This window comes from Leptonotus elevatus, chromosome 7 (assembly GCF_054856555.1).
Source record: "Leptonotus elevatus isolate MCC_2025b chromosome 7, RoL_Lele_1.0, whole genome shotgun sequence".
In the NCBI taxonomy this organism is placed as follows: Eukaryota; Metazoa; Chordata; class Actinopteri; order Syngnathiformes; family Syngnathidae; genus Leptonotus; species Leptonotus elevatus.
The window spans coordinates 8,924,763-8,939,291 of NC_141245.1; the positions used below are offsets into that span (position 1 = coordinate 8,924,763).

A 14,529-nucleotide genomic window follows, 5' to 3' on the forward strand; every position below is an offset into this window, starting at 1 on the left:
TCAAATTTACGACCGTTTTCTCTTTGTTTCAGTGACACTTTTAGTACTAAATTCAAGCTCCACAAAGACCGAATTGCCTCTTTGTGTTCTCCCGAGCACCATTGACTTTCTACCTCTCCACTTTAATGCCGCAGTTATCAGACAGCTTTATTACCCGATACTGTATGTTCTCTGTGAAATTATTTCAGCATGGATCAGCAAATGGATCGTCAAGAATCAGCTCATGAAGTGAGCACAATCTTTCACACCATGACCTCTGACCTTACATGGCAGTATTGCCCTTGTGGTCAATGAGGTGGGTTGGCCCGTGTTTCACCCGTCTGGGAGAGCAGATTGCCAGTCGGATCCTGTTTGTGATTTATTGCGCATCAGTAGTGACCTTCAGACATAAAGTTGACGAAAACAAATGTCAGCTAAATGATCGCATTATTTTCGTTCAGACGGATGGAACAGTTTCAAATGTTTCCAGCTTTATTTTAATCAATGACATCATCATTTGGATCAATGTTTTTGTTCCCTGAAAGGAAATGATACCTTGATTGATTGGAAAACGTAATGCATGGCACTACTTTGGGCCTGCAATGAATCTGCCGTGTTTAATTCAACAAAAAATATGTTTTAAAATGCACTTTACGTTGGTAATGGCCTCATATTACAGCACCGAATATTCTGTGAGCCTGCAGAGATGCTCAGACAGATGGCTGTGGGAGAAACACTCTGGCGCCCTGTGGTCTACAACTACATCACTGTCTCCTTCCATACGCACACAAGGGCACGTAATACCTTTGAGGCTTGCAACCATGCCACAATTGCTCAAGTGTGTGTGTCCATGTCCAGCGGAAACTTGATCAAGTACACAATTTGCTGAGATCCAATAAAAAAAAGGGAAATTAGTTTAATTATTAAATCTATTAATAATAATAATAATCACCGAAATATCACAATCTGCATATGAGAAACGCATTTATAAATAATTTGAGCAAGTTCCTTCTAAGTACTGTAATTAGTTGCATTACAATTTTACGATCTCTTGCAGCTCAGTCCACGAGCGCTCCTCAGCGCAGGTGACATCACGGAGAAAGGAATGTGGTAGGTAACCGACATAGCCAGTGAAAAACTTTGTTTGATTGTGAGTGCGTTATTTTATTGTGTGGATGTGGATGATGCGTGTCCCGCAGCTGTGCCAGGCATATCGTCTCATTGTCGTGGAGGCAACCTTGATTGGCCACTGTGAAAAACACAGGGAGGAGGGCAGAGATAAGGAAGCCCATCCGTAGTTCTTCATCCAGGGGAAAATAGTTTTTTGCCTGCGACTCTGAGTGGGGCTTCAATTAACCGAGTAAGCAATCATTTCAAGACGCCGACTGCACCTCGTTGGCAGCCATTTTACAAAAGAACTCAAACATCGTATCCAACCTAAGTTTGGGTTGAGGCTGAGTTCATCCAATAATGTATCAGCTGTCACTGACAAGCCAACCAATAATGAGGCAGTCAGAGCGTGCAGTTGGCTGGACTTAATTATACTGCATGATTAATTGATTGATTGATTGATTGAAATCTTTATTTCGAACATAAAAACATAAAAATTAATGGAAACGCTCAAAAAGGTTTAAGAAGAAGTAAAATATTTATATTCAATATTAAAGTCGGAGAGAGGAGCAAGAAATGTTGACTGAGTGATTGGAATTCACAGATTATTTGAACTCATTCACTGCCATTGACGGCTATAGATGTCAAAAATTTATTTGCACTATTTCTATTAGTTTAATTTTTTTTCCACTTTTGTTAACAATAGTATGAAAACCTAGATTTTTTTTTAGAAATACAGATATAAAATGTGTGATTAATCGTGAGTTAACTATTGAAGTATTGCGATTAATTACGCGATTTAAAGATTATCAAAAATTCGGGGTGTCGTAATCAATCGCATGGCTTCACTAATTAACTCACAATTAATCACAGATTTTATGTCCGTTCTAAATGTACAATAAAAAAAAAAGGTTTTCATACTCTTCCTAACAAAAGTAGAAAAAATGTTAAATAGAAATCGTTCAAATTAATTTTTGACGTCTATAGCCGTCAATGGCAGTGAATAAATTAAAATCTCATAGATTTAAAGCTTGCAAAAAAAGTGCACACGTATGGCAAAATAATGTTTTTAATGTATTGTCACATGATTTAATGCGATTGTATGGCCATAATATTACTAAAATGTTATTAGTAATGCCTCATTTCTGATCATTAGAGAACTGTTACCCATCTCAACTCTTGGCAGGATTGCTGGAGACAGTTGTGTCCCAGAGCAGATGGCGAGTCCCATCTTTTTGTCTGTATTGCTCTGTGACGAGCCCAGTCCAAATATGTAAACTGTCACATGTCACAGTGTGGTAAGTGAACAAGCTGTGAAATGAGGATACTTTCAACATCCCACTGATCTGGCAAGAGCACAATATCACCACTTGGATGGAGACGAGCACGCACACACACGCTTTGCAGTGTGTTTCTGATCTGCTACTCCAAATAGTTTCCTTGACCCTGGGGGTAAAATCAGAGGTGTAATATTGGCACAAGACTCAGAACAGAGCATTTCTTGCTTCCCACAATCAGGTCGCATTGCCAAATTCATTCTTTTTGCTCTTCTCCTAAAAAAATAAATAAATAAATAATAGTAATATATATATATTTTTAATCAATGTTTATATTAATAGAAGAGGTGAGGCAAGTGAAGTGCGGTCATTTGCCTGACAGGAAATTAACTTTGAATTCCTAAATCATCTACTGTATATGCAAGCTTTCTTCATTAGTATGAGAGTGGCAGTCACATTAACTAGCCCTTGAGGCGAGAGAGAGTCAAAATGACACAGGGGGGCTTTTGCAAAGATAGGTGACATAGCATAGACCCACAGCAGCCACAAAACCAGTCTTACCTAACCAAGAAAATATTTATTCGAGAGCCACAAATGCTGACGTGTGACACTTTGTGAATGACTGGAAAGTGGCAAACTGTTGTTGAGGCACGAGGATGTGTCATTCTCTTACGGCTGACAGAAACGCACAACGTTCTCTCTGACTCTGTGACGGGTGAAAGATAGACTGAAAAAGAAAATGAAAAGGGTGCAGAAGAATGTAGATCCATCCATCCATCCATTTTCGTGACCGGGTCATGGGCGGGGGGTGGGTGGGTGAAGGGTGGGGGGTGGGGGTTTGGGTGTAATTGTAGCTTGAGCCTAGCTGGCTTTTTTGGTGTCCAGCCAATCGCAGTAGAAGAATGTAGATTACAATGAAAAGACAGACTGATGTTTGAACTTCAACAAGCAATGTAATGATTCATTAAATGGTAAAAGTAAAAGTATTTCATTGCACAGGAAATACAGAGACGAGAGAAGATTATGTTCAAGAAAAATTCATTCTTCATCATTAAAAGTAATAAAAATAAGACTGCAGCTTATATATCGCTGACTTTGTGCCGAAGCCTCATAAATCACAATTTGGTAAATTTATTATTTTTCGAAAATATATGCTATTGTTCAGTCCACACGTGTGGGTGTTATTATTATTATTATTTAGTTTTTTTTTATTTTTATATATATACAAATTATTGGCCAATCTAATGTGTTGAAAATGGCTTGCTCTCTTTGGTATACTATATTATATATATTTAATTATATACATATATAGGTCATTGACGAATCATTTGTTCAATGATGCCCATTTTTTGATCATGTGGTGTGGCCAAAAAGAAATAACAAATTTGGGACTTTTATTTTGGAATACATTTAAAGACAGACGTTTGTATCATCCACAAGACAGTCAAGAACACGTAGGAGCAGGTATTACGTTTGTACTGTCTCACAACTGTCACGTTCTGTGCTCTCAGTTTGTGTTTCAGTACCTGAGTGAGAGGGAGGCGTTTCATGCTGTGTCGCACCTGCAGCGCATGAACAATCAGGGGACTACAAGGGCGTTGGCAGCTTCCTGGTTGGATTATTCACTAATTGCTCACTGCAGGTGTGCCAAATGTTTCATCTGTACTCCACAGTCTTGTAGTTTATAGCTCTCTCGTCCCCGTTTCCTCTGTATTACCTCACGCCGCTTTATGTTCTGATACTGATTTGTTTGTTTTTGTTCTATATTTTGTCCTCTTTGTCATTAAAAATGTTCCTGGCTCTTTGTTGCCAACAAGTTGTGTTGACTTTTTTGGGGACTTTTTGTGTGTGTTTTTTTGGGGTAATATATCTCCATGTAAGTCCTTATCAGTGTGTCTACATTTTTGGGATCCTTTTATCTGATACACCCAAACCTGACAACGACTATGTAGAAAAGTTACCTTTTTAGCAACTTGTATATAATATCATGCGGTATAACCTAAAAAAAATATATATATGTATTTTTCCCCAACAAACTTTTATATTTTATAATTTGACTTGTGTCGTTAGCTAGCTTGTTTGTATTAGTTAGCTAATTGTTAGCCTCACAATTTTGATTTAAGTTGAAATCATAGGGCACAACCACCCATCATCTGGTACGACCATTTTAGAAACTTTCCTGGATAGATGTATGTCCTAAAATATAGAAGTCCTAAATTGTAGGCAATAGTAAATAATAAGGAATAAATATTTTATGTGTTTTTATAATAAATTAACTGCTAGCTCTGGTGAAATCTTTATCTGTGTATACATTTATACAATATTTGTATGTATCGTCATATACAGTGTTTGTATTTAAAGCTCAGGATTGGAGTGCTAGCAAGAAAAGAGAGAGATTGAGACACACAGAGAAAAAGAATCAATGACACCTCGGTAGGGAGACGTGCGGTAATTAGCATTGTTCTGCTCCATGTTGAGTGAATCCATGCGGCGAGAACAAAAGTGAGGGTGATGGAACATGAGAGAAAATGGCAAGAAAAATCATTGGCGATTCACACCTGCTGTTTGAAGCCTCGTGTGCTCTTGGATTGGTCGACATCCAGAAAGATACTCAAAAATGCTTGATAATGTTCATACAGATATGCACAAAATAACTGCTAATTCCACAGAGCCAGCATTGACACAGCTGGACTAACTCTTAAAATCCCGATTTGCTAATCATGTCAACGTCAGTGAACAAATTCTGGTTTAATTTGTAAATTATTTGATTACCTATTTCCCGGAAAATAAGTCAAATTTGTCCTAAATAATAAATGGAGACTTACTGTATATAGCGCTTTATCTACACATAGTGTCCAAAGCATTTGACAAAGCCTGACATTCAATTACTGAAAACATATAAGCAAACACATTGCTGCCACATTGTTATACAGAATAGTTGTCCTTTTAATTTGGAAATGGCTTACCTTAAGTAGCATCTCACATTGCGTTGTGGCCAATGGTAAAATCTGGGTCAGTTATTGTACACTTTAGTGTGGTGGTCTGCATGCCACTTGCTACAGTAGCTCGCTGGTTAATGTTTTTGTCATATCTATTTCATCATCTTGTCTTCACAATGTTTATTTTTAAGTCAGTAAGTTTGTATTTAGCTTTTGCTACTTTTGTCGTTTACTGCCGCCTTCTTCAGAAGGTCTTAAAAACCTTTAAAAAAACAAAAAAACCTTTATCACAGTAGCTAGCTGCGGAGACCACAGATTGTGATGTTCATGATCTCTGACTTCATTTAGTCACTGGATTTTTGTCCAGATATTAAAAATGATGAATTATGATAATGCCCCTTAAAATAAAGCTACGATGCATAAACACCATATTGGACCTACCTGCTGCCCAACTTCAATCTGTCCCAAATTACTGAACCAGAATATTTCCAGCACCCATTTTTCACAGTGCCCTTCACTATTTTTTCACCTCCATGCCTTTGAATGCTCCACTGAATCTTATCAGAACATCTGCACCATGCTGTGTATGCAAGGAAAGGTCAAGGTTGTTGCCATTTAAATAATATGTGTGAATTGTATGAATTCCACCTGAATTTGAAGGTGGTTGCGGCAGAGATGATGGATTGCTTGTAATGTTCACACATGTACTGTACAATATACACAGATATATGTAGACAAGTGGCGATCACACCTATGGGAACTGTGGCCAGTATATCTCATTGTTACAATCATAGATATGATATCAATGTTGTATCATCTGTAAGAAAAATACAGCAGACTGTGGTGTACACATGACAGCTTTACGTAAATGTTTTATAAATAAGATATCCCTGGCATTTGATCTGGCAAACAAATGACTTGTAAACGCACAATCACCCGCAAACATCTGCTCTACCGCCACATGCCTCCCTCTAATACGAGACATCATGCATTCGACCCGCTCGTCACACCATATGTCCACTTGACTTTATCGCTGGAGTATGGGCTCGTGGCACCTGTTCAGCATTCCGTACTGCTGATACATCAAAGCAGTTGCAGGCTGAGAGGTGTTCGAAGAGGCCCAGTGGTGCCCGCCAGCAGTCAGCTATTCACTGGTACTTTATTAGCATGGCTCAGTCTGAATTGCCCAATGCTACACTCTAAAAACAACCCAGCTATGGGTCAAAAATGGACCAATCCAAATATTGATATATATTTTACTTGGGTCAAAAAATTGGGTCAATTTGTATAAAACAACCCAGAAATTTGGGTCAAATTGACCCAAAAAGTGGATCGGTCCATTTTTTATCCATTATTTTGTAATTTTTACATTGTGTTAATAGACTGAAGTAGTAGATTTATAAGTTCAACTAATGTATTAGGCTATGGGTGTATGTTTACATGTATTAATTCATATTTTGTGTGTATGTAAGAGAAGGACGGAAGTTATGTTATTTATTTAAGGATAAGGGGTGGGAGTAAATAAGTTTGACTTCTTCTCACTACTTTTTGAATATTCAGTGATTGTTTTTCTTTTTCTTTTCTTTGGTTGATTATTGTCACTTATTCATTTATTGAAATAATGTTGAAATATTCTAAATTTCAATTTCAATAATTGGGTTACTTTTGACACAACTGTTTTTAGAGTGTAAAGCTAACACCACAAACCATAAAAACCTTTAGCTGTACAGGCAATGCTATATTTGAAATAATCTAGCTGTCAACAGTAAAACGTAAAAACAAACTGCTCACAACTTTAACTTGGATGACGAGTGAATTGATACAGTCGTTGGCACATCATAATGTTTGACACTCGCTGACAACAAAACAACATGACTCATAAAAACTGCTCATGTGTACCCTGCGTGGGATGGATAATGGCTTGCCACAATAACAAAATCAATAATTTCACTTACAGCTCTGTGAAGGTGCGCAGCGCTGAAAACAGTGACGACAGCATGGTGTTTCTCCACGTTGTTGGCCTGAAAGACATTTTTACATTGTTTGGTTGTTGAATTGCAGATTCACACTACTCTGAGATTCCTACTGTATCATTTTCTTCATGTACAGCATTATTGTATTTCCAAATAACTCATTCAAGCCTCATATTTAGTTATATTCAAATTAAATCTTCTAATGTGCAATGTCATTTGTTCTCTTAAACACACCTCTGTTAATATTATGTCTTAAATCCAGCCAGTTCCACTCCCCGCAAAACACAATTGTTTATTTTTACTGTTTAAATGTTATAATGCGTTTTCTATTTGCATAAAATGCTTGTGACAAAGAAATAATTATTGGAGTGTTTCTATCCTCACAGAAAATGTGCTTTTGTATGTTCATTATGCATTTAACGGCCTGAGACATAGCTACACAGTTTTCATCAACAAAGCGCATTGTGGTTTATTCACATTTGATTGGCAACACAAGCACCACACTAAGAAAGGAATCATTTAAATGTGTCAAAAAGATTTTTAACAGTAAGGGCAATTGTCTGTCAAAAAAACGGTTTACATGTACACCAATCTGACAAGTTTTAACTAAGAATAATGACGAAAATTATAAGGACATACTTTTTTTTTTTCTGGAGAACTCAGTATTGTTCATTCGGTAATTTTACCGAATTGACATGTCATCATCATTGCTCTCTTTAAAAACATTTTTATTTTTGATTTTGTATGTGTGTGAGTGTGTGTGTGCATGTGTGCGTGCGTGTGAGTGTGTATTCATTAGTTTACCTAAAACCTATTAAAAATCCCATACCGTTCACCTAAACCGAATACTTCAGAATCCAGCTAGAGTCGTGAGGTTGTCAGGAGACCCGAGGAAGGATCAAAGAAAAGAAAGGCTAGTGAAATCCAGCACCGACCAGACATTACCTACTACCCACCGGGTTACCAACCAGAGTCTTTCACCAACCCCAGAAACATCTAAATTCCAACAAATTAGGGAGACCTCAAGAGATCAAAGGAGAGACTGAGGAAAGGAAGGAAGGACAAACGAAGCAGAGTGAGATCCATAGAAACCAGCCTCCACCGATTCAACGACCAGAGGAAGAAGCAGATTGTGTTTGAGTTTCGATAGATGCTGGTGTGGTGGATCTGGCATGCATGAAAATCTCCACCAAAGAGGGGAGCCGTCGACCCCTGCCAGGACAGAGCAATAAGGACATACTTCTGAGCATTGAAGGACCATATAGGGCAGTGATTACCAACCTTTTTTAGCGTCGCAAACCAATTCATACAAGTACATGGTTTTCACAGACTGGCAACAATGTACCACTGCAGTATCACAATTCTCAGTCACTATGGGGGGGCAGTGTATAAGGAGTATAAGTATAAGGCAACTAAGAACATAATAATAATAATAATAATAATAATAATAATAATAATAAGAAGAAGAAGAAGAAGAAGAAGAAGAAGAAGAAGAAGAAGAAGAAGAAGAAGAAGAAGAAGAAGAAGAAGAAGAAGAATAATAATGATCTTAATTTTTTTGTATTATTCTTTTTGCTGTCTCTCTGTGTGACCTGGTACCAAATGGCCTGCAGAACGGTATCAGGATGCGGACCAGTGTTTGGGAACGCTTGCATTGTTTTGTTTTTTTGTATTTTGTATGTGCGTGAGTATGTGCATGTGCGTGTGTGCGTGCGTGTGAGTGTGTACTCATTAGTTCACCTAAAACCTATTAAAAGGAGACGACAAGAAGGGCAAGGGCCGGCGGCAGGGCCGCAGAGAGAGAGGGAAAGGAGGAGGAAGGGTGACGAGGGAGAAGGGACATGGAGGCGGAGGACAGGCGTGGAGAGGCGAGGAGGGAGAAGCAGCAAGGAGGAGGAAGTGGGAGGGGAGAGGGAGCCACGGGGCGCCCCGGAGGCCCACAGGCCCCGCACCGCGTCGCCGGGCCCGGGGCGGCGCCGCTCCGGCGCGGTCCGTCGCTCCGGGCCCGGCGACACCAGGGAGAGCACCGCAACGCAGCACCCCCCAAGAGACCCAGGGAAGGGTTAGGGTTGTTTTTGTATTGTATGTTCTATTCAATCACTTAATAGAAGTACTGGCCAAAAATAAATACATTTTACAGTAGGAATGTTCGATACCACTATTTTTCAGATCGATACCGATACGAAACTCTTGAGTAGTCTCACCAATACCGATACCACTACTACACAAAATTCTCCTAAAAAAATGACAGCTAATTAAAAAAAGAAAGATCTATATCTAAAAACATAGCACCCCCACCCCCCCTCAAAAAATAAAATACAAATAATTAATGGCAATTTTCTATTCCTCTAATTTCTAGTTTTTTATTGTAAAACGGCCACAAGAGGGCCAATGCTGGTATTGGCCACTGTAACGAGTACCGATAGCTTAAAATAAGGCTGGTATCGGCACTGATACTTGGTATCGGTACTTGTCCATCCCTAATTTACAGCATCATTCCCCAGTGAAAAGCTTTTAAAAATCAACACAGTAATGAGTCTATTACTGTATATTGCATATTCAATCAGCGCATGGATGTTTAAAATGGCAACCATAAACATTTATTGACTAATATTTTACATATGACCTCACTAGACCTCACTAAACATGACATTGTGATTAATATAAAATGTTTGATATATGAGTTAAGCAGCAAAACCCAGCCGTTTTAATCTATCTCAGGGGGCGGTCATTTTGCCACTTGCTGTCGACTGAGGATGACAACAATGTTGCTCAGGGCTCAGGCAACAGCCAATCAGAGCTCACCTGTTTTCTGAAGCTGCGCTATGATTGGTTGTTGTTTGAGACCTGAGCAACATTGCTGTCATCTTCATTCAACAGCAAGTGGCCCCCTGAGATCGATAAAAACGGCTGGATTTTGCCGCTTAGAACATATTATTATATATATATATATATTTTAATTCGGGTTGACTTCCCCTTTAAGTTTCCAAAAACATACATACTGTCTGAAACCCTCGAGCACCGAGGCCCAAATGGGGGTTTATCTTGCCCAAGACTTGCTTACTACAAGGTTAGCCTGCTACGTGAAGGCCATATTGGTGTTAAATTAACACCTTTATGACATTGCCAATGAAAGATGGGTAGGATAATCTTACGTAAAGGCTGAAAAGGACGGCCCCCAGCCCCGCCCCTGCCACTCCACGTTAAAACACGGCCAATAAGTTGAAACTGATAAAAAGAGAAGTGAAACTGAAAACATGTGACACTCGGGAAAAAAAGAAACTGTAAAAAAAATGTTTTATTGTTCAATACAACCTTTTACAATGCCAATACTTGTTTCAATGTCAATGCAGCTTTTTCCACAATGACATTTTTTCTTGTTGTGGCTCCATTGGTATATACAATATGTTTCACATAATGTTGATTCTAGGGGTGGGGAAAAACATCGATATTGCAATATAGTATATTGTTGTGCTCTCTGTTGCAATAAATATATCGATACACTAAGGGCAGCATCAATATTTAATGACGGCTCACCAGCGCAAAGCACATAATTAATTTACCCAGTCATTCAGACATGTCAATGAAAGTGGAAACATACTCAACGTAACACGCTGCCTACACCAAGGCTAATTGAAAAAATGAAGCTTTACCAAACGAGCCTTGGTGGGCTTTTACTTTGAAGTCGGCCTGCGTGGCGACGTGACCGCCAGCTTGACTTCCTTTTTCGACGTGTTTGCTTAAATATCAAAGTTTTTATTTAAATTACATATTTTCTACCAACATTATAACATTGCCATCCCGAAAGTATATTTAATCTCTAATTTAGGAATGCTAAACAACGCTAGTTAATTACGTCGTCAATGTATGATACGCCGCAAGTCTCCGACGTTAGTGGCTAGCAGTTAGTGTTTGCATTAGTGCCTGGCTGGTACGGTGGCCCTGAAGTGCAAAAAATGGCTGGCGACAGTAATGAGTGACACCTACCTGGCTTGCTTTCTTTATTTTTCCTGACTTTTTCAATATCCTGGGCCTAGGCTACTTTGTAATTCACTCCCATTGTTTAAAGGAAGGGAATGTGCCTTAAATTGCACTTTGTCTTTTTCATTATTAAAAAAAAGAAAGAAGAAAAAAAGATGATAGAACTTTGTCTTCATTTATTTTATAAAATACCTTTTCCAATAAATAAAAACATTCAACTCAAAATGTCAAATTTTGACGTTTAGATTTTAGAAAAACAACTTTAAGCCATTAATGCCTTGTTATTTTATACATAGACCAGGTATAAAATAAGAATGTATCTGCCTCTTATTGCACTTAGTTGTTGTTAGTTGTCTACTATCCTAAAACGACTAAATTTGACATTTTTAGTTGATTTTTTTAAATTATTATTATTATTATTTAATGGGCAAATATGCTTCATAAAATCAATCAATCTGTGACTCAAATCCATGATCCAATCTGAATCGTGGCTTTTGTGATCCTTTGCTGTCAACTTCAGTACTTAATCTCTCCTGTCCTGTTTGCGGGGGCGCTAATCCCTAAATGGTGGTAAAGTAATCAGAAGCAGTGGCGAAGAACTGGTGTCTAGACACTATTGGCGAAAAAGAACAGTTGACAAGTTTTCACTGTCACTCACATATTGATACATCGTTGAGAAAATGTCAGACAATATATCGAATATCGTAGATATCGTGTATCGTGATATGATCGTTATCGTGGGCCACATATTGTCACAGTATGGAATCGTAAATTATCCGTATGGTCCCACCCCTAGTTGATTCATACCCACAAATACTGACGAAATAAAGGATGTAAAGGAATACGATTCCAATGGTGGAGCATAATACAGACATACTTTTTTTGGGCCTCACACACTGCCATACAAATATAGTATACATAGGAATACATACATACATAGGAACATAGGATACAAATCTCCTGCTTCAGCATAACAGCAAAGCAAATGTCAATGTTACCCAAGGTTAATGAACAACTTACTTAGCTCCGTGAAGACGACAATATTGACACGTGTTTATTCACGTTACCAGTTTTCACACATGACAGCTGTGACAGTCCAACCGTGTCTCAGGTGTTTGGCTGAAAGTGTGTCGCAAGACATCTGGACTGCTGAGGAGAGAAGGAACACTAATGATAATAAGTGTGCTTTAACACATGCATAACATAGATGAGGCTGTCGGGTGTTTGTGTTGCTAGGCTTACAAATGAGAAGGACGTTATTTGATACCATTCACCGCCATCATATACATTGACAGGAATGTTTTAATTGGCAGCCTCTTGCAGTATTATAAATATTTGGAATGAGGACTCTCTTTAGGTATAAATATAGTGATGGTGTTCCACAGGGCTCCGTGCTTAGACCAGTAGTGTTTTAGCTGGGCCTGTCATGCTAAAAAAAAAAAATCCAGGATAATACATTTTCCAAGAAACGACTTTGACTGCTGAAAGGCTGCAGAGCTGCATCAGTTCGCCCTCTATACAAGAAAAATAGTGCTCAAGGACAGTCTGTCAAGGCTACTGGAAAACAATTTCATGTCTTTCAGCGTAGCGCTCAATATTTAGTTTTTTCCCAACCTTACAAGAAAACATGCAGACCACAGCAAAAATCTCACAATGTATTTAGTGGCAAAGGCAGCAGAGCTCTAAGGCAGCCACTTCATGGTATTTACTGTAATGTCCACACCTCCACTTAAAGGGAAAGTCAACCCAAAACAAACGTATCAACAATTAATATGTGCTATGCAGCCCCAGTAATCTAAATATGGTATTCTGGTTACTATTGTGTTAGTGGAATACAAGTTATGAAGCAAAATCTAGCTGTTTTTATCAATATCATAAGGCGGCCATTTTACCACTTGCTGTCTAATAAAAATGACATCACAGTTGCTCATGTCTCAGGTAACAACCAATCACAGCTCAGCTTCAGAGAACAGGTGAGCTGTGATTGGTCGTTGCCTGAGCCCTGAGCAACTGTGATGTCATCTTCGGTCGACAGCAAGTGACAGAATGGCCGCCTCCTGAGATGGATAAAAAACGGCTTGATTTTGCTTCATAACTCATATTCCACAAACGTAATATTAATCCGAATATCATGTTTAGACTAGTGAGCTCGCATATAACATATTAAACCAATTCAAGTTGTAAAAAGACTCTTTGAGATCGAACACTGTCTGAGCTGCACAGTTCTGTACAAAAAGAAAACAATTAGAAGGAGCCGAACAATGTATACGTTTTGGCTAGTGGTGTGAGGTTATTAAGAGGAATGTTTTTGAGTAAGATGTTCGAGAAAGTGAACCTTCCATTCACAGATGATTCAAGGAAGAAGAAGAAAAACACACTTTTTGTGTTAATGTTTTGTGTTTTTTTTGCTTTTTTTCATTGTGACTTTTCACAAGATTGTATGAAAGGTTATGAAATGATTTCGGTGTCATGCGCTACTGGACAGCACATGGCGTGCATCTATCTCTATGTGTTACTGTTAAAGTGCTACGAGCCAAACAAAAGCTGCGCCAAACATCCAGTGAATTTCTGGTACACAACAAGACAGCTACAGCTGCTGTATGGAAATGTTTCTTTGTTCTGATAGTAGCTCAAAACAGACCTTTCGATGGTAAGACCTCTTCAGTACACACAATATTATCTAAGCAATTCCATTTTCTGTTACCAATCTATACACATTGTGTAATTGTATGTAAGCATGGACATCCTATGAGTAAGTTAACAGTTTTTCGCGTATTGGAGATAATTGCTAAGTTACAGCTGTGCAATGTAAATTATTCTAAGAAATATTTGCCCTTCAGGTCATTTTTTTGTGCTAGTTGTTCTACAGCTTGGTCCCTCAGCTCTAAACATATGCCAGAAAGACGCTTCTCAAAATAAAACTCATTTTACCTGAATTGATGGCACCAAAATGAAAACTGTTGGTTTATTGCTGATGTTAACTGCAAGTAATTGACAGTAAATTGCTTGTCATGATGGAGTGCCCTGCTTTGTAAACACAGCCAGCTCAACAGTTCTGTCTAAATTAAGTTGGATCACCCTCATCTCGCCTTTATCCTCGCCTCCAATTTTCGTATATGCCATGTGTTCATTGTTCATTTCAGCAGCTTGCTTTGTTCAGTTTCCTAGCTCCACCCCCAGATTGGCAATAGCTGCGGTATTGGTTCAGCAGGACAGTTGGCAGGGTGTATCAATTTGTGCGCTTGGCAGGCAAATGACACAGTAAAGTAC

General features: G+C 38.6%; 1 protein-coding gene across 4 annotated transcripts in view; it reads right to left on the minus strand.

Moving 5' to 3' along the window:
* The window catches only part of sphkap (SPHK1 interactor, AKAP domain containing), a 118,566-nt gene that overhangs the window by 46,309 nt on the left and 57,728 nt on the right, over positions 1-14,529 (minus strand). For all 4 annotated transcript variants that reach the window (XM_086080374.1, XM_086080375.1, XM_086080373.1 and 1 more), the window contains one exon: positions 7,261-7,326. In XM_086080374.1, the coding sequence (XP_085936500.1) occupies positions 7,261-7,304 (44 nt within the window). In that variant the 5' untranslated portion in view covers positions 7,305-7,326. The remainder of the gene's footprint in view (positions 1-7,260; positions 7,327-14,529) is intronic.